The sequence below is a fragment of the Haliotis rufescens genome, unplaced genomic scaffold (assembly GCF_023055435.1).
Source record: "Haliotis rufescens isolate VD_foot unplaced genomic scaffold, xgHalRufe1.0.p SCAF_14, whole genome shotgun sequence".
In the NCBI taxonomy this organism is placed as follows: domain Eukaryota; kingdom Metazoa; phylum Mollusca; class Gastropoda; order Lepetellida; family Haliotidae; genus Haliotis; species Haliotis rufescens.
In genome coordinates this window covers 23,182,631-23,202,602 of record NW_025963824.1, presented here as the reverse complement: position 1 = coordinate 23,202,602, position 19,972 = coordinate 23,182,631, and the positions used below count along the sequence as shown (strand labels likewise).

At 39.6% G+C, this 19,972-nt stretch overlaps 1 protein-coding gene across 4 annotated transcripts in view; it reads right to left on the bottom strand.

The window, feature by feature from the left end:
• The window catches only part of LOC124131208 (ralA-binding protein 1-like), a 33,526-nt gene extending 14,626 nt beyond the window's left edge, over window positions 1-18,900 (bottom strand). Inside the window, exons 1-8 of one of the 4 annotated variants that reach the window (XM_046494310.2) lie at window positions 18,803-18,900; window positions 15,358-15,484; window positions 10,608-10,752; window positions 8,511-8,589; window positions 7,047-7,176; window positions 4,981-5,103; window positions 3,676-3,879; window positions 2,561-2,679 (exon numbers count right to left, since the gene is read on the bottom strand). In XM_046494310.2, coding sequence (XP_046350266.2) covers window positions 2,561-2,679; window positions 3,676-3,879; window positions 4,981-5,103; window positions 7,047-7,176; window positions 8,511-8,589; window positions 10,608-10,752; window positions 15,358-15,436 — 879 coding nt within the window. In that variant the 5' untranslated portion in view covers window positions 15,437-15,484; window positions 18,803-18,900. Of the gene's footprint in view, window positions 1-2,560; window positions 2,680-3,675; window positions 3,880-4,980; window positions 5,104-7,046; window positions 7,177-8,510; window positions 8,590-10,607; window positions 10,753-15,357; window positions 15,485-17,705; window positions 17,759-18,802 lie in introns of those variants that run through there. The other 3 variants (XM_046494311.2, XM_048395170.1, XM_046494312.2) reach the window with 3 other exon arrangements.
• Between the last annotated feature and the right edge of the window lie 1,072 nt (window positions 18,901-19,972).

Here is a 19,972-nt window from a genome sequence, read left to right as displayed (position 1 = left end):
TCTCTGCTGACGTTCATTTAATTTGAGTGTAGCAATAATATTTTCATAGTTTCAATTCGCTAAGAATATTTACCAAGTATTATTGGTGCATAGCTTTCATCTTCCCAAGGCAAGGGAATAAACTGACTATAAAAGTCAAGTTTCCACCCTTGCCGAACTAGGATGAAATTTCTGGGTTTGATCGTGGTGCCACCAGTGGCGATTATGAGTTATGTCCCTTCTATGACCTGTTAGTCCAGCCAAAATATGACTCAATAATTCCAGCCATGTTCGGCAAGGGTGGTAACTGGACTTTTACAGTCAGTTAACGCCCTTGCTTCGGGAAGATGAAAGCTTTTGACTGATGGAACATGTGAAAACAGCAATGCCAATATTGTATCAGAACAAAGAAGGAAAAACACATTTGCATGTCATGGAATATTTTGGGCATGCTTAAATAATTCAATTTAGTCTTTGCAAGAGGTATAATTGAAAATTATTTTGTTTGAGTAAAATAGTTTTACTGCTTACATGCCATCTCATATAAATTATTGTTCTCATAATTATCTTATGACAAAATTATTTTTGCTACACAGTACATGACTATTTATGTCAGAGGTCTTGACTTTCAATGCTATGTGTCAACCCACCAGCTCAATAATGTGTCGTGTGTACAATGTGTGTGACTCACCAACTCAATGATGTGTCATGTGTACAATGTGTGTGACTCACCAGCTCAATAATGTGTCGTGTGTGAAATGTGTGTGACTCACCAACTCAATAATGTGTCGTGTGTACAATGTGTGTGACCCACCAGCTCAATAATGTGTCGTGTGTACAATGTGTGTGACTCACCAACTCAATGATGTGTCGTGTGTACAATGTGTGTGACTCACCAGCTCAATGATGTGTCGTGTGTACAATGTGTGTGACTCACCAACTCAATTATGTGTCGTGTGTACAATGTGTGTGACTCACCAACTCAATGATGTGTCGTGTGTACAATGTGTGTGACCCACCAGCTCAATAATGTGTCGTGTGTACAATGTGTGTGACTCACCAGCTCAATGATGTGTCGTGTGTACAATGTGTGTGACTCACCAGCTAAATGATGTGTGTCATGTGTACAATGTGTGTGACTCACCAGCTAAATGATGTGTGTCATGTGTACAATGTGTGTGACTCACCAGCTAAATGACGTGTGTCATGTGTACAATGTGTGTGACTCACCAACTCAATGATGTGTCGTGTGTACAATGTGTGTGACTCACCAGCTCAATAATGTGTCGTGTGTACAATGTGTGTGACCCACCAGCTCAATAATGTGTCGTGTGTACAATGTGTGTGACTCACCAACTCAATGATGTGTCGTGTGTACAATGTGTGTGACTCACCAACTCAATTATGTGTCGTGTGTACAATGTGTGTGACTCACCAACTCAATGATGTGTCGTGTGTACAATGTGTGTGACCCACCAGCTCAATAATGTGTCGTGTGTACAATGTGTGTGACTCACCAGCTCAATGATGTGTCGTGTGTACAATGTGTGTGACCCACCAGCTCAATAATGTGTCGTGTGTACAATGTGTGTGACCCACCAGCTTAATAATGTGTCGTGTGTACAATGTGTGTGAACCATCAGCTCAATAATGTGTCGTGTGTACAATGTGTGTGACTCACCAGCTCAATAATGTGTCGTGTGTACAATGTGTGTGACTCACCAACTCAATAATGTGTCGTGTGTCATGTGTACAATGTGTGTGACTCACCAGCTCAATAATGTGTCGTGTGTACAATGTGTGTGACCCACCAACTCAATGATGTGTCGTGTGTACAATGTGTGTGACTCACCAGCTCAATGATGTGTGTCATGTGTACAATGTGTGTGACTCACCAGCTCAATGATGTGTGTCATCTGTACAATGTGTGTGACTCACCAGCTCAATGATGTGTGTCATCTGTACAATGTGTGTGACTCACCAGCTCAATGATGTGTGTCGTGTGTACAATGTGTGTGACTCACCAGCTCAATGATGTGTGTCGTGTGTACAATGTGTGTGACTCACCAGCTCAATGACGTGTGTCATCTGTACAATGTGTGTGACTCACCAGCTCAATGATGTGTGTCATGTGTACAATGTGTGTGACTCACCAGCTCAATGATGTGTGTCATGTGTACAATGTGTGACTCACCAGCTCAATGATGTGTGTTGTGTGTACAATGTGTGTGACTCACCAGCTCAATGATGTGTGTCGTGTGTACAATGTGTGTGACTCACCAGCTCAATGATGTGTGTCATGTGTACAATGTGTGTGACTCACCAGCTCAATGATGTGTGTCATGTGTACAATGTGTGTGACTCACCAGCGCAATGATGTGTGTCGTGTGTACAATGTGTGTGACTCACCAGCTCAATGATGTGTGTCATGTGTACAATGTGTGTGACTCACCAGCGCAATGATGTGTGTCGTGTGTACAATGTGTGTGACTCACCAGCTCAATGATGTGTGTCATTTGTACAATGTGTGTGACTCACCAGCTCAATGATGTGTGTCGTGTGTACAATGTGTGTGACTCACCAGCTCAATGATGTGTGTCATGTGTACAATCATCCAGGACAGCAAGAGTCGGTTACAAATAGGCAGCTCCTCTATCAACTTCTTGAACTGCTCGATACGCCGCTTCTCATTCTTGATGGCTACAATGTAAAAGCTATTTTGGTAGAGCAGTATTTAAATTATACCACTGTGTTTTATCTTGATGTGAGAGGAGAGCACAAAGTGATGCAGATATTAGACATATGCCACTTTGGCGAAATCATTGAGCATGGGTTTGCTGCTGACAAACCTAACAACTAAAGAACAAGCACATTACTTGCTCTCAGGCCCTTCCATATCAGTTAAAGAAAAGCCACCCCAAACTAAAACATTATAGTTCCCCCTATGGGTGGAAAATTAACAACAAAGTAACTTGTTATAATCAAAATAGGCTCCACAAAAAATTTAAAAAGACATTGCCTGGGAACACATTTTACCGGATACCTTTGGCCATATTGCTATTGGATGTGTGCATGTATGTTCCTTCAATAAAAATGCTTTCAAAGTCTTTGAAACACCTTTGTAATAAATTCTGTAGTAAGAAATGTCACTTTAAGTATGTTTGTCTGTTTGATTGTTGTTTCCTCAGAAAATACACATATCAAAATTAAACTTTGCACATTGCACCTCTTCTATTAATTAGTATGGAAACTGTTCCCTAAATAATAAAAAGAATCTAGTTTTCAAGTAGTTTTCAAGTTATAGGTCACACAAATGTCAAAGTAAAAATATTCAGAGTCAAAAACTGAGAAACAAGCTGTATGTTTTCAGAAAACCCAAATATTGAAACCAAACCTCACACCACACCTCTCCTGTATGTATAAAAAGTGTTCACCTAGTCTGAAAAGTATCTATGTTGTAGTTTTCAAGTTATAGGTCACCCCAAAAAATGTCATTGGAAGGACGGAAGGAAGGAATTCCTTGGTATAACTATATACTCTTTTAGGTTGGGGGTATAATAAGAACAAATAAAAATCCTAAGTTTAAACAAAATAACAATTGTTTCCCAATGGCACGATGGCAATGGCTTGCAAAAGAAACTGACTGGTAGTTTGGAATCTCAGATCAATCACTATAAGTGTACTTTAAATACTTACTTGAAGCTTCTTCAAACTTGGGCATGCTGGCGGTAGTTAGGACGGGTTCTGGGAGGTCACGGAGGAACTGCTTGAGGAGGCTGGCCACCACGTTGGGCTCATGCTCCTGGAGGTACGCCGGCACCCCCTTGTTGTAGCAGTCCTTCAGGTGCTGCACCTTCGACTTGACGCCAGAGATCCGGTAGATGCCCTCACACGACAGACCTGCACAGCAGAGTGAGTGAGTGAGTGAGTGAGTGAGTGAGTGAGTGAGTGAGTGAGTGAGTGAGTGAGTGAGTGAGTGAGTGGGCGGGTGGGTGAGTGAGTGAGTGAGTGAGTGAGGTTTAATGCCACGTTGAACAGTATTTCAGTAATATCATGGCATGTCAGCTTCATGTGGGAGGAAGGCCCTAAATGCTGCAGGTTTTAGTTGTTTATCATTTTGTTCAAACCCACAAGCATGGGAATAGTGCTGCCTTACCTAGAGTTAGTGAGTGAGTTGGTCTTTTGGGTTAAAGACTTGTAACTACCTGTAAACGGGAACACTGCCGACGATCTAGTCCCCTAAACCTCCGTGAGGAGGTGGAGAGATCAACCATGAGGAAAGAGACAGTACAATATCCACCTCTACGGAAAGTCTTAGTCGATGACGAGACAGGGGATATTATAGCTGATAACATAGTTTGTTTAGGTTTCTTAGCCGATGATGGGCCATTTCTTTAGATATAGACTTAGAATGGTGATCAGTAGTCCGTTTCTGACATTTACGAGTGTAAAGTCGAAAGTGTGACTCAGAGAGGTTGATGCACTGTTTACAATAGTCTTTGTTTGTGCATTGGCCACGACAATCGCAACATAAGGGCTGAGGTTTCTGACTTCTGACAAGTAGGATAATAGTGTACTGTCCAAAGTAACCTTCTCGTTTGATGTTTATTGAGACAGACTAAACAAAACTAAATATAATTCTCTTCAAATCAAACACGTCTTCAAACCAAGCAGATGAAGAAGAGAATGAGTATGCTGGGAACGTTATGTGATCAAGTCGCATAGGATCCAGTTGCAGCACAACCCATAGTTTATGGGAGTGGCCATGGGGACAACTGGGATGTGTTTTGGTGAGGTGTTTTTTTGAAGCAGGAAACTTGTTTATGGATCGTTTCCACACCAGGATCAAAGAAGAAGGATGAAACGCATACTGTGAGATAGGATAAGTTTAAAAATAGAAGATTTTCCAAGTTATAGGTGAATAAATATTGCTCAAACTTGGGGGGTAAGTTATTTTGTCAAAGAATACAACACACATCCTCACAAGCACTTGTCACTCACCATGTTCCTCTATATAGTCAACACATTCCCGGAATATTGCCGGGAGTTCTATTCCATCATGTGACTTGTTCCTTTCCACGGACAGCGCCAAAGGTACGCCAAATATTGGCTTGTCATATTCACCTGAAATGATCAACATTGTCAATCAGGGATTAACCTACCAAATCTATAAGTGAGCAATACTTTTTGCTGGTTCAAGGCATGAAACTGGGAGTGCCAGGCTAACCTCTGTGACCTACTTCAGGTTTAGTGGGCAACATATGAGACATTTAATAATGCCCTACATCACAGTCAGCAATATTACAGCTATATCATGTCAGCCTGAAAATAATCAAGTCTTGGCAAGAAAAACCAGTGGTTGATATTATAAGCAATATCTCACACCATCCTAGGGAAACACTGACCTACATGGATCTCCACTAGGGAAATACTGACAGACCCACATGGATCTCCCCTAGGCAAATACTGACCTACATGGATCTCCCCAAGCGAAATATGATCTACATAGAACCTCCCTAGGGAAATATTGACCTACATGGATCTCCCCTAGGGAAATACTGACCTACATGGATCTCCCCTAGGGAAATACTGACAGACACACATGGATCTCCCCTAGGGAAATACTGATCTACATGGATCTCCCCAAGCGAAATACGATCTACATAGAACCCCCCTAGGGAAATATTGACCAACATGGATCTCCCCTAGGGAAATACTGACAGACCCACATGGATCTCCCCTAGGGAAATAATGACGTACATGGATCTCCCCTAGGGAAATACTGACCTACATAGATCTGCCCTAGGGAAATACTGACCTACAGTCAAGTCTCGTTAATCCGACACTCGGCTTTATCCGACGCAAATGATGGGAACCGATTGATTCAGTGCTATTTAGTCCCGTTAATCTGACATTCTCGCACTCCGACTCCGACACACCTAATTTGCAACGAATTACCGAAATCACTCATTAGTCAGTCTCGTTAATCCGACACAGTGGTCAGCGTACTCCGTGGTCATCTGCCCGCGAGTACACAACCCTGTGTTTTGGCACGCACTGGCTGCAGAGATTAACTTAACAATTAACAGGAAAAGCTATTCAAACCTGTATGTACAAAACTATACAAATGTAGTTTACAAATTGAAGCCAGATTAATGTGCATGAAGCCAGTTTAAAATACGAACAGGTATATAAAACATGGTCGACTCACCATGGTCGACTGGTATGTAAACAAGAAAGCATGGATGACTTCATTAATATTCAAAGCCTGGCTACTGATCGTGGATCGGCAAATGCGATTGGAGCAATGCCACGTGGTATTGCTGTTGGACAACGCCCCATCCAATGCTACTGTCGACATAACTAATGTGAAATGTCACTTTTTGCCACCAAAAAATTGTGATAAATTCAGTGAGTAATGTGTCTATTGTTATGTATAAATGGGAAAATTATTATTATTTTTGCACTGTCATTAATTATAAATTAAGGAATGAATGAATAAACAACATAACAATATATATATTTTGTTTTTAATGATTTTATTACAAGGTACACACGGTTATTATCTATCGTGAAGACGTCCGATTTTCGATCACAAATCAATTAATTTCGTTAATCCGACATACTCGTTAATCCGACACAATCATGTGCAACCAACGATGTCGGATTAACGTGACTTGACTGTATATAGATCTCCCCTAGGTAAATACTGACCTACATAGATCTCCCCTATGGATATACGGACCTACATGGATCGTCGCAAGGGAAATACAGATCTACATGGATCGCCCCATGGGAAATATGGACCTACATCAGTCTCCCCTGGGGAAATACAGATCTACATGGATCGCCCCATGGGAAATACGAACCTACATGGGTCTCCCCTGGGGAAATACAGATGTACATGGATCGCCCCTAAGGAAATATTGACCTACATGGGTCTCCCCTGGGGAAATACAGATCTACATGGATCTCCCCGAGGGAAATACAGATCTACATGGATCGCCCCAAGGGAAATACGGACCTACATGGATCGCCCCCACGGAAATACAGACAATTCAACTCACTCTGGACTGCGACAGCCGGGACCTCATGGAGTGCATGTTTGGGTTTCTTTTTCTCCTTCTTGTGTTTCTTTTCTTCTTTCACTTCCTTCTTCTTTTCTTCCTTCTTTGTTTCCTTCTCCTTCTTTTCTTCCTGAAACAATGAAACAATCTCAGTTTTTATGTGCACACTTGGAAACTGTTATTGTCTTAATTATTTAAGGAAAATATTTCCTGGATGTAGATGGTCGGAGATTTAAAGTTAACTGTTTTGTGACCTCCAGATAGAGGCTACAGACACAGAACCTGGTTTGCTAAGTCTACACACCCAAACATATATTTTGGCATCCTCATGTAATTAGATGTTAATAGTAGTAACACATGCAGTATTATTTGTCAAGATTACTACATAGAAAGACAGTTTACTACACTTAGGCTTGAAACTAGAGGCAAAGGTGGCAGACTGGTGTGAGTTCTTGAATTTGTAAGGCCAAAATATAAAAACTGTGTTTCCAGTTTCCAGACCAACCCTAATCTGCAACCCCAACCCTCAACCTTTTTCTCTCTTGGTGCACTATGGCATGTATCAGCATCCTGGTATTGTCTGTAGTTGTGTCACTTGCATAAATGTGTATGCCTAACTACAGACAATAGACAAACCAGTCATATCTTCAACAACAGCCATTTGAAAGCAAGCTTTTACAGACATAAAGCAAATATAAAAAAGCAAAATTCAATGAAAAAAACCTTTAAAAACCCTATGAATTCACAATGCCATTTAGAAAGTGGTCAAATGTAACAAATGCTATATTTGGGATAACACTTTCTTAGTAAAGTACAGATTCTCGTATGTTTTGGGTTGTGTGCTGGCGATTAGGTGCCCTACACTGGCAGTGTGGGTTCGAATCCTGGATAGGACTCAACCCAAAAGTAGGAGAATCTGAACTTTACTAAGAAAGTGTTATCCCAAATATAACATTTGTTACTTAAAAAACCCACCCAAAATTGACATACCAACTAATTCTTAATGGGCTGGAATAGGAAACCCATATCGGTTTTTTGTCCCTCAGACTTAAAGTATTTAGGACATTATTACTTGTTGAATCAGAAATCCATAGACCTGATTGTCCCAAATAATGGGAACTAACAGGATCATTGACATGCCCATTGGGATGCTCAATCTCATTAAAATAAGTTCTTTTGCTCCTGTACAATGTCTCTCTGCATCAAGATGTGACGACACATAAAAGTAAAAGATCTGATTTTAATGAGATAGACACTCAATTTGACATTTATATTTCACCAAATTGTTCTGTCAGAGTTCTGTCCCTTGTCCTTGATGTTCAGATTTGGCTGCAATTGATTCCCTCAGTCTTCTGAGAAAAGTCGTGACACTTTGCTGGGAATTGGCTACAACATACCACCCCTGGACACCTCCTTTGGATCTGCCTATGCAAAGCAATGGAATGTCACCGACAACAAATCTACCTTTTCTTTCTTGGGGAAAATGTCCTTCCTGGCTGGGAACTTGAAGCCTGGTTTGCTTTTCTTCACCTTGGTTGGACTCCTGGAACATGAGACACACAATCCCCTCACATGTAGATAACATAACCATAGGTTGTGGTTGTTTGTTTGTTTGTTTGTTTGTTTGTTTGTTGATTAACGCCAGTATCATGAGCCTCAATCCACGCAATTGGGATATGATGACATGCATCAAACCAAGTCAGTGAGCCTGACCATCCATCCCGTCAATCGACAAGCATGGGTTGCTGAAACCTATTTTAACCTGGATCCTCATGGTGGAAGTAGGCTGTGTATTGTGCATTATGATTTTCATAGCATGTGTGCACAGTTTCACAAGCTGAATGTTTTTCATCATAAACTGTTGCCATTTTTAGAAGTTGGTAAGTAAACAGTTAAGGCAAGATATTTTACAGATGACAACTTGTTTATTCTGTAATGATGTGACGTCTGGTATAGATCCTTATGCTGTTAGTTGTCAAGGAAGAATGCTTGACAAGGGTATAAGGACCTAACCAAAACGTTGCATCATAATAAAATAAACAAGTTGTCATCCACAAAATATCTTGCCTTGACTGTTTTCATTATAATTTGGCAGTTCATGAAGTGTAACCCTATTTTTCAGTGTTTTAAATACCCATCTGCCCAACTGTCTGAGGTGGTCTATTTTACTGAGGGACGGTCAGTATTGATGGTTGGGAGTAAAGCTACTAATTTGACAATCCACCAGTTTATTGTTACTTTCTGAGAACTAACATTCAACGTTACTTTTGTTGGTTAGTCTAGAAAATTCTGGACTGGCAACATTTTATCTGGTCTGGTAACTTTGCAAAGTTGCAAGTCTGGTTGTTTGACTGTAATTTTGGAGAATCTCATACACTGCTTTTTTGCACTCTAGCTCAAAAACTAGACGCCCATATTGTCTAGAATTTTGAACAGACACAGTTTACAACTTTCCCAAGAAATATGAAATCTTGTCTGTAGTTTACAAAGAGTTGGCTATGATTAACAAACAATCACTAACGCTGTCAGCAGGGCGGATGGTCAAGTAAGAGAACAGTGGTCAGGTCATGGTCAGAGGATGGTTTGGTCACATTACATCATGTACATGGTCTGTGACGTCACTTGATTGTTTGGTCTATGATGTCGCTTGAAGTACAGCAATCGCCAAACAAGTTCTTCACAGAAGTAAATCTTTCACTATATAATATATTCAAAGCCTAGGTGAAACCCTGGTACACTACCCAGACATAACCTCACAAGAGGTGTAACGGGTACGATATGTATCTCGATACTATGGGTGTGATACAATTTGTATCCCGATACAGTACTTTCATTTCATATATTGATATTCTTTCTCTTGGTGAATCACAACCCTGAATCATATGTTTTTAAATTTCAGAGATCAAAGATGGGATATTGTAGGGCAGAGAAATATGAGATGTAAATCAATGTATTGTATCATGGGCCTCCTATCATGATACAATACTGTATCTCTGTATCGTTACACCACTAAATCTCACCCACTCTTTTTCCACTGACAGCCTACACAATCTACCCCTTCCCAGATATAACAGACAATCCACCCTTCTATCTTCAGATAGACTGAAAAAAACAGGATCCAACCCTCAACAGACTACCCACTTGACATCGACAAGGGACACCATGTCCTCCCCAGCAGACTACAGGATCCACCCCTCAACAGACTACCCACTTGACATCGTCAAGGGACACCATGTCCTCCCCAGCAGACTACAGGATCCACCCCTCAACAGACTACCCACTTGACTTCGTCAAGGGACACCATGTCCTCCCCAGCAGACTACAGGATCCACCCCTCAACAGACTACCCACTTGACATCGTCAAGGGACACCATGTCCTCCCCAGCAGACTACAGGATCCACCCCTCAACAGACTACCCACTTGACATCGACAAGGGACATCATGTCCTCCCCAGCAGACTACAGGATCCACCCCTCAACAGACTACCCACTTGACATCGTCAAGGGACACCATGTCCTCCCCAGCAGACTACAGGATCCACCCCTCAACAGACTACCCACTTGACATCGTCCAGGGACACCATGTCCTCCTCAGAGTCTTCCTCCTCAAACATCATGTAGCCCTTCTCCTTCTTGTCCTTCTTGCCATCCTTCTTCTTCCCCAGGTCCTTCTTCCTGCTGGCACGGTCATGGTCCTCCTCTGGCACTACACACAACAGAGTTCAAATATCAGATTCTGATCTATACAACACTTCTGATGATAAGTATTTTCATTCCTGGTGATAAATATTTTCATTCCCTTGACAAAACTTTGAGATTTGATTATTAGTCTTGCTACTAAGCTAGGACACCAACAGGAATCCTTTCTCAACATAAACTAGAACTATCAGAAAAGTTGACTGATAGTTTTACCTGTGATTGAAGTTAAACTCGTTATATGAATAACATGATTAAATTCTACAAGCTTGAGCATGACTAGACAAACAGTCAAGACAATATCAGGTTGATCATTGTTGAATACAATGTTTCTAATTGGTTCAGTTTCTAGGGGATTAACTGTACTAACCAAAATGTCCTAAAGATTTGTTTCAAATTTCATAATGATATAGAGGAATATCCTATCAAGTTGCTAAAATCATGAAATGTCCAAACGCAAAATACTTATTCCATAGGGAGAAAATATTTTGCCCCAAAGAGACAAATAAAATTAAGTTGAACTACCGGTAATATGAATAAAAATTGATGGGACTGGCTAACTGGCTCCAGATAGAGAATTGGGCCTACTTGTACATATCAGCGTATGATTAACATGGCTATTGTAATGCCTATCCTTTACCAGTATGCACGCAAATTTTCATTCTCAGCTCCATGTGGAGTATACAATCCTCCAACCCTTGCTGGTGAGGACAATTCATCTAGATCATATATAAATCAGTCCCCACTGTATTCTATGGCCCAAAAAATTAAATTCTGCAGTAATTATTGTAAATTCTGCAACCAAATTTTAATAAGTCTTGTGGCATGCACTTTCAGAAAGCAATAATACAAAAGTCAAATTTACTTTAATACGAAATAAATATCCGATTACAGGTTAAAACCGGCTTCGACTAACAAGTTGAAATTCCGCAGTGTATTTGACGAATTATGCAGCAGATAAATGCAAAATTCGACACGTGCTCTGCACAAAATGCTATTTTCTGTAAGGTAAAAATATTTCTGCACCGAGTAGGCATTTCTGCAAAATAACTGTGACCACAGAATCTCGGAATACAGCGGGGGCTGATAGGCTTAAGATAGCAGTTCATAATTACCGAACATACAGACAATGTCTCAGTCTGACACACGTCACTAAGTAAAACATTCAGACCAACCCGAAAATGGGCACCTAATCATGGAGCATAGTAGCCCTTTAAATCATGGAACATTATATATGTGATTAGCTGACCTCACAAGATGGAAAGAAACTTAAAACACTTGGGTTTCAGCTGAGAGAAGAATTTCGCAAACACTTTAATTGTTCATATATTATTCTTATAAGGTCATTGAGGCTAAACAATTTCTTAATCCTAATCAAACAGATTTTGTACCTTTGAAATTTATAATAGAATCAGATAAAAATGATCAGGGATTTATCTAGGCCTTCTCAGAGGATGATATTTGGCCCAAATCGGAAGCAAATATTGGTAACACTTCCCCATTGAATAAAAAGTGCCAATTCAGATTATCAGACCTTTTAACTCAAAACCTCGAAGCTTTGCCCATAACATTCAGTTTGTCATCATTGCATTGAATGTAATAGCCATCTATGTGCAGTGTTCGAAATTCAGCGGGGTCCTGGGGTCTTTGAGTGAGTGAATGATGAAGAGAGGTTTAATGCCGCTTTGAACAGTATCCCAGCTTAATGTGGATGGAAAGACCGAAGTGATGCAGGTTCCAGATGCTTACAGTTTGGTGAAACCCACAATCACGGGTATAATGCTGACATATCTAGAAACAAACTTGGGCAAACCTGGAATCAAACCCAGGATCAGGTTTCAGTCATGCCAAAGGGACGTAACTCTGCATAGCGAATTGCGGCCCCTTAGACTTCTGGCCCACCCATGCCCCCGGGGGTCCTTGGGGTTTGCTGCAGTAGCACATGAATTTAGGGACCCCTAAATCTTAAGATTCTAACATTAGGGTTATGACTAATTATCATACCTCCATGTCAGAATCATGAGATCTGATTGGTTCATGTGATCTTGATAAAATAGTATATATCCTGCCTTGGAGGGAAATAAATTTCTCAGTGGGAGAATAAATCCCTTATACCCCACCATAAAGATAACAGGCTGCACATGGATTTCTCAGCCAGAGAATAAATCCTTTATACCCCTTCATGGAGAAAACTGGTTGCACATGGATTTTTTAGCGGAGAAGAAATCCCTTATACCCCACAGTGGAGAAAACATGCTGCACATGGATTTCTTAGCGGAGAAGAAATCCCTTATTCCCAACTTTGCTTTTTCTGAGTCAGTGATAGTCACGTGACATAGCACAAGTTAAACTCAGCTCAATCAAACATATGTTTTCTATCAATTTTGAAGAATTTGTTTTAATTCTTTTACAATGTCATATCCAAACACGGGATTTAGATCAATTGTAGTCACATGGACGCATAAAACCCCATGTACCATTAAAGATCCCACTACAGCATATATTGACTTGCATGTTTAGTTTTGAATGCTGATGTAAGAACATAAGAATATTACAAAATTCAATTTCGATATTTTTTCCCCATATTTGTTCACCATGGGTGCTTAGTTTAAAATCCTAGATAAATCCCAGATAACGATGAGGATGAAATGTAAGATTTACTACAACAGTCACCAACATCACCAAAATGACAGAAACTGAAACAGTAGGCACCAACACTGTATGACAAATGAGTCACAATATCCCATGCACATGCACATGAAAGGACATTACATTACTGAGAAATTGTGGATCAGGAAGTCTGTTTGTTTGAATCATATGAGGGTCTCATTGAATATGATACCACTTATTATACAAAGCCCAACTTGTGTTTCTGGTAACCATGGCACAATGTCCCTAACATACCGTCTTTATTCAATTATAGAGTTTTCATATTCCTTAGCCATTTGAGATTCTAACAACATAAATTTAAATACAAAATGTAACATATGAGCGCTGCAGTTAGTAGATGAAGTGATTCTACTTAATGTAAGATTTTAAAAACATTTTCCCCTCCATTCAAGATTACAAAAACAATTCAAAATAAAATAAATACAATTACCATAAATATATATAACTATTTCTGTCTTTCTTGAGGTCAGTTTACATGTCTTTGACAACACAAAGGGTACAAAATGTGTAAAAACAAGCCTGGAATAATCCATCTGAATTTCAACACACAAAACAGCCCCCTGACTGTTAACATGGTTGCTGAAAACCTTTTTTCCATGTTTTAAAGATTCCCCAGTAGCCCAAAACATATTTAAAAAGTGATTTTTTTTATCGTAAAGGACTTGTTTCTTATATTGGTGAATACACACGATGCAAAGCAGACTTACGTGTTCACTATAAATAAACTGTGTAACAAGTTGTTGAACTACCAGTCAGTATGAGTGAGGATGGTTTTATGCCGCTTTTAGCAATATTCCAGCAATATCACGGCGGGGGACACCAGAAATGGGCTTCACACATTGTACCCATGTTGGGAATCGAACCCGGGCCTTCAGTGTGATGAGCGAACACTTTAACTACAAGGCTATCCAACCGCCACTAAAAGTGACAAAATGAAAAGATAGCTTAACTAACACTGCACATATTACAACATACTCAGGTTATTCTTTGAAAAAATCAAAACAAATATATTGTCAGTATCATTAAAGTCAGATCTTAGTTGAGGACGTCCCATTACGGGTCACGTCAGAACAACCTTTCGGGAACTCAGACCGACCAATGAAATGACTAACAAGAGGTCAACATTAGCCAATCAGAAAGCAGCTTTCTTATGTTTTACGGCACTACAGTAGTTTCAAACATTGTGACTTCCATTCAACATTCTAGAATGTCTAATACACGTCCAAAGTTGTATGGCAGTACTTCCCACTGGCTATGATCTCTTGATCTCTAATTGGTCAGATGAAAGGTCGTTCTGACGTGACACGTAATGGGATGTCCTCAGATCTTTGTTTTGTGGTATCTATTTTACTTATTTCCTCACCCAGCAATCAGGATCTTTTTATCAAAAAGAAACAAGAACAAAATGTTCTGGCCCTATGACTGTCTTTATTTGTCCATTTAACTATTAACAGGTTTCCAAATGGCTTTTGTATTGTCATCATGACAGTGCTTGAAATTGATTTCTCTGATAACATTATAGATTATCCCTGATTTCATGATATACTTACTTTCATGACAGATTTCTACAATTTCATGATAGATTACTACAATTCATGATTCTAGATTACTACCATTTCATGACAGATTTCTACAATTTCATGATAGATTACTACAATTTCATGACATGTCTGCAATTTCATGACAGATGTCTGCAATTTCATTACATATTTCTGATTTCAAAATATATTTAATTTCATAACAGATTTCTTTGATTTCATGATATATTTCTCTGATTTCATGACATATTCCTCGGATTTCTTTGTATATATCCCTGATTTAGTTGGCATCTATGGGTAAAAAGAACAATAAACAAAACATGTGCAACAGAGGTCACCATGACATCAAACGGTAATAACACAAGTCCGCATGCACCGAGGGAGGCGACAGCAAGCCTGTGGTATACCTGACGTCTGGTCGCTAAGCGACCCTGCTTTATACAGACCAGGGAAGTTCTTTTCATTGTCGGGACTCTCAAAACTCATCTTGGTAGATGACAGCGTTGATCATCTACAGCAAAGACATGTCTGGTGCTGAAAAAACACAATACAGTCAGAGTAATAAAATTGTAAATTTTACAATAAATTGCATATTTATATACTTATCCTATCTCACACTATGCATTTCTCATTCTTCTTTTGATCCTAAGTGGAAACCTGCCTAAACAAAGGTTTCCAGCTTCTAAAAATGCAATCCACCTGAACACACGTAGCATTACTATGGTCACCTCCGAACCTTCTGGGCAGTGCATGCTTTTCATGCCAGTCAACCTACACGCACTGAACACATGGTTTCTCCAGCCAGCTCATTCTCTTCCTTATCGCCATGCTGTGGAGACGTGTATGATATTAGAGAATACAGGTCCCTCCACTATCGTGTCTAATTGACATTAGTAATTGAGGGAAAATAGCAACCCAACACCAAAGTTTAAGCACAGTTACACTTAGGATCGAAAGAAGAATGAAAAATGCAAAGTGTGAGATAGGATAAGTTTAAAAAACATTCATGACTTAATGGCTGAAATTGGCAACTTGGAAGTCTAGTGATGTATTACTTTGATTTACTCACAAGCATGGGCCCCATTGGGAATCTGGGTTAGAACAGGTCCCCCGCGCATGTCATACTCTGACAGTGTATTGCTCATGATATTAATCACTGGTTTGTCTGGCCCAGATTTTTTCAGGGCCAGTGCCATATACATGTAGCTGGAATATTGCTGTGTGGGGCACATCAGGGACATGAGTGAGTAGGGAGTATTAGTGGGATGATACACCAATGCATCATCTGTTAAACCCCCCAGCATGAGCATCCTGCTGATCGATGATCGGAAAAAGATCGGAAACATGACCAGCAAATCCTGGCTTCTCTAAGGGATGTAACTCTTCAATAAATTAAAATCACAACACTATGACCACCTGAATCATTTGAAGAAAGATCACTACTACACCACCAGTGGCATCTTCGTATCAAGTCGTCTTCCCTTTGTGAAAACACACACACAAACTATATTATAATACCTCATTGTCAGAATCATGAAATCTGATTGGTCAATGTGATCTTCATAACATACTATGTATCCCAGCTTGGAGGGAAATAAAATTTTCAATGGGGGAATAAATCTCTTATACCCCGCCACGAGCAAGTCAGGCTGTGTGTGGATTTCTGGGAGGCAGAATAAATCCCTTATGCCCCGCTCAATAGAACAGCCATTTTCTAACAATTTTGAATCTTTTTTAATTCTTTTACAATGTCATATTAAAACATACATTTATATTGCCTAGGAGCTGCACCACTTCTTTAGATTGTTTTATGTTATAACAGGACATACAGAGGATTTTTACCATGCCTACATTACAATCTCAATCACAGAGTGTTGTGGGGGCAGCCCCAAGTCTCATAGTCATAGCCATCTTAACACCATGCAATGGGCGATCTTTTTGTTCCAAAGGGCAATAACTCTCCTTTTGAAATGATATAAGCGACGGTCCAAACTGTCGCTTCCGGTCTGGTCCCCGGATCTATGCGCGCTGCGCCAACTTCTGACATGTAGAGACGCAGCCAAAGAGTTATCCTGTTGCACCTTCGTTCAAAAACGGTCGTTTACAACTGAATATTTTTAACTAGCACATATTTTGTAGTGATTATTAGTTTATATTATCAACATTTGTTGAGTCTTCAACTACAAGACGAATTGTCACTATGGAAGATAGCGGGAAAAACGTCATGAAAAACGGTATATTGCCACGGTATTTTCTACGTCAGAAAACAGCCAGGCATTCTGTCAGTCTGGGCTAACATATTGCATCGATGAAATGATGCAAACTCATTTTATTTATCAGCATTTGTGTTATTTCCCACAACAATTCAAGCATTCAAATCTCAACAAATACTACCATGGACTTCAATTTAATAAAATCAGTGATATACCTACATTTGCAGCACACAGACATCTTTGACAGGCCTTTACCAATGATCTATATAGTAAGTTTACATCCGTGCCTTTACAAATATTTTAAGAAGAAATAATGTTCGAAATAATAAAACAACTGATTTTAAATGTTACTTTTTATATCAAAAATAAAAGTTGCATCTGAATATTTAAATTTATATTATTTTTTAGAAATAGGCCAAAAGAAAATCTACCATGCATCTATTAAGCACTCAGTTACTCAGTTGCAATATACATACTAGTCATCATACTTTGCAAAAAGAGATTTACCCATATTATTCTTCCCCTTATAACATGTGTCCCACCATTAAGTGCTCTGAGTCATCACAGGTGTTAATTCATCGATCCATCAGTTCAGAAACAGATGACTGCTGAAAAGTCATGCATGTGTAATCAAAGACTAGTACACATGCACAAGTATGCCGAGATATTAAATAAAATAATAAGAGTCATTGTGCAATGCAGATATATCTGTTGGTGTGAATAGAAAGAAAATAACATTGATAATTTGTTTATGTTGGAATTTGAAACATCAGTTTAGAACAAGGAAACATGAGAAGCAAGGCCTAATGAAGTTAAGAATCAGCTTTATCTGTGTTACAATCATATGATTATTGTCAATGCAAACTGGATGTAGACACTGCAGTGTTAATACAATCAAAATTATATGAGTTTAATAATATCATACAATAAACTAACATACGTTGGGAGTATTGGCGAGCGCACTTTCTTGGATTTCAATTAGCACTGCGAGGAGGATCGCCCAACCCTTAAGGATCGTAAGGGGTGTTTGATCAGAAAGGGGTGTTTTTTCGGGAATGGGATCCAAGAGCTAAGGAAAGAGTTGGGGATAACCTACCCAAACCCTAACACAACTAACCCTAATGTTCGAAGAGGCACACAAGATTTATGAAACGATAGTCACAGCCTAAGCCAACATTAGCGATATAGGAAGCTCCAAACAACTGTCTAGTTGAGATCGAATATTCATAGTTGGGAGTATTTCTATTGAGGGTCACGTCTCTTCAATATGCCCTGAAACGATGCTGCCGCCACAACAGCATCGGCTGTCACAGGCTAGCCTCTCAACGTGACATCATACTATTTCTAACAACTCTGCTTCCAATATATGAGTTTCGTCCTTTTGTTATAAAATAAGTACAGGTCTTGCATTTCTTATCGATCGCTGAGTGTGTAAGTTTATGAGTCACTGGAGGTGCTGGTGACTTCATCGGACCTGCCTAGCAGACGTCACATTACGTTTTCACAGAATACACCGTGACAAAGACAAACATGCACAGAAATTCACGTGCATAATGTTACTGATACAGATACTGTAACTTGCATGGAGCGTAACTGCAAATACATTTCCATAACAGTACAAATCGGCGAAATAATTTACCAGAATAAGTGATTTCTTCGCTTCCCGGAAATAACAATGGAATCCCCGGGTTGTACAAAAAGAACGGCCACACCTTTTCAATGAAACGAAAGTGGAATTGTTATATTGAATACATGACGGAAGGAAAAGGTTTGAGTTGTGTTTCGAATAAGAATGATTTTTGTCGCTTAGAAGCAAAACACAAAATGAAGGTCAAGTCTATTGTACAGACCATCCGTGTGACACAGTTTGACGTCTGTTAAGGATGTATCGTAATTTATTTTTATATATATAAAAAGAAAATCAATATAAAAAGAATTCCCCAAACCTAAATGATCATAATAGAAGACGATTGCCGAAGACCAATTATCGTCAAACCCCGTTATAGCGCGCGTGACCGCCACTCGTAAATGCATGTTCTCCTTTTCATGAGAAGAGGCATATTTTATCCCAAAATGATGAGCAAGATTGACTCTTATAGGGAAATATTAAAACAACACCATATGAGGCCCTTGCTCAAATATAACTTTAGAAATGACACACTGGAATGTCACGTTGAACATGTGAATATGTATTTATTTATACCCCATAGGATTTATTCCGCCCCTGAACCAAGTACGAAGCCGAAGGAGCAAACTTGTGTAGTGTGAGTGAGTGATTGTGATTTTACGCCGCTTTTAGCAATAATACAACAATATCCCGGTGGGGGCACCAGAAATGGGCTTCACACATTGTACCCATGTCGGGCATCGAACCCAGTCTTCGGCGTGGCAAGCGAATGCTTAAACCACTGGGCTACCCCACCGCCCTCGTTTGTTGTGTAAATTCCGGGCAAAGGCCAGTCTGCGTGTTGTTGCGTTTATAGGCGAATAAAATTGCACAAATTGAAAACTCTAAACATTGGTTCTTAAAAAATATATATATTACAACATAGTTGTATCGCTGGGAACTAAATAAAGCTATTTAATGAATCGTCAAATTGTTGTCGCAATGCTGCCAAACTGACTAAATGTGTGTTTCTATTTTCTTATCAAAACCTGCAGACACTAGGCATACACACTTGTATTCCCATCAGTTATTTCATCTCGGTTGCTACATGTATGAGGTTCCAATAAAAACTTCCTGTCTTCAGCAACATATACACTCAAAGCATTCCCGACATGAAAAATACTTATTTATTTATTTTCATCT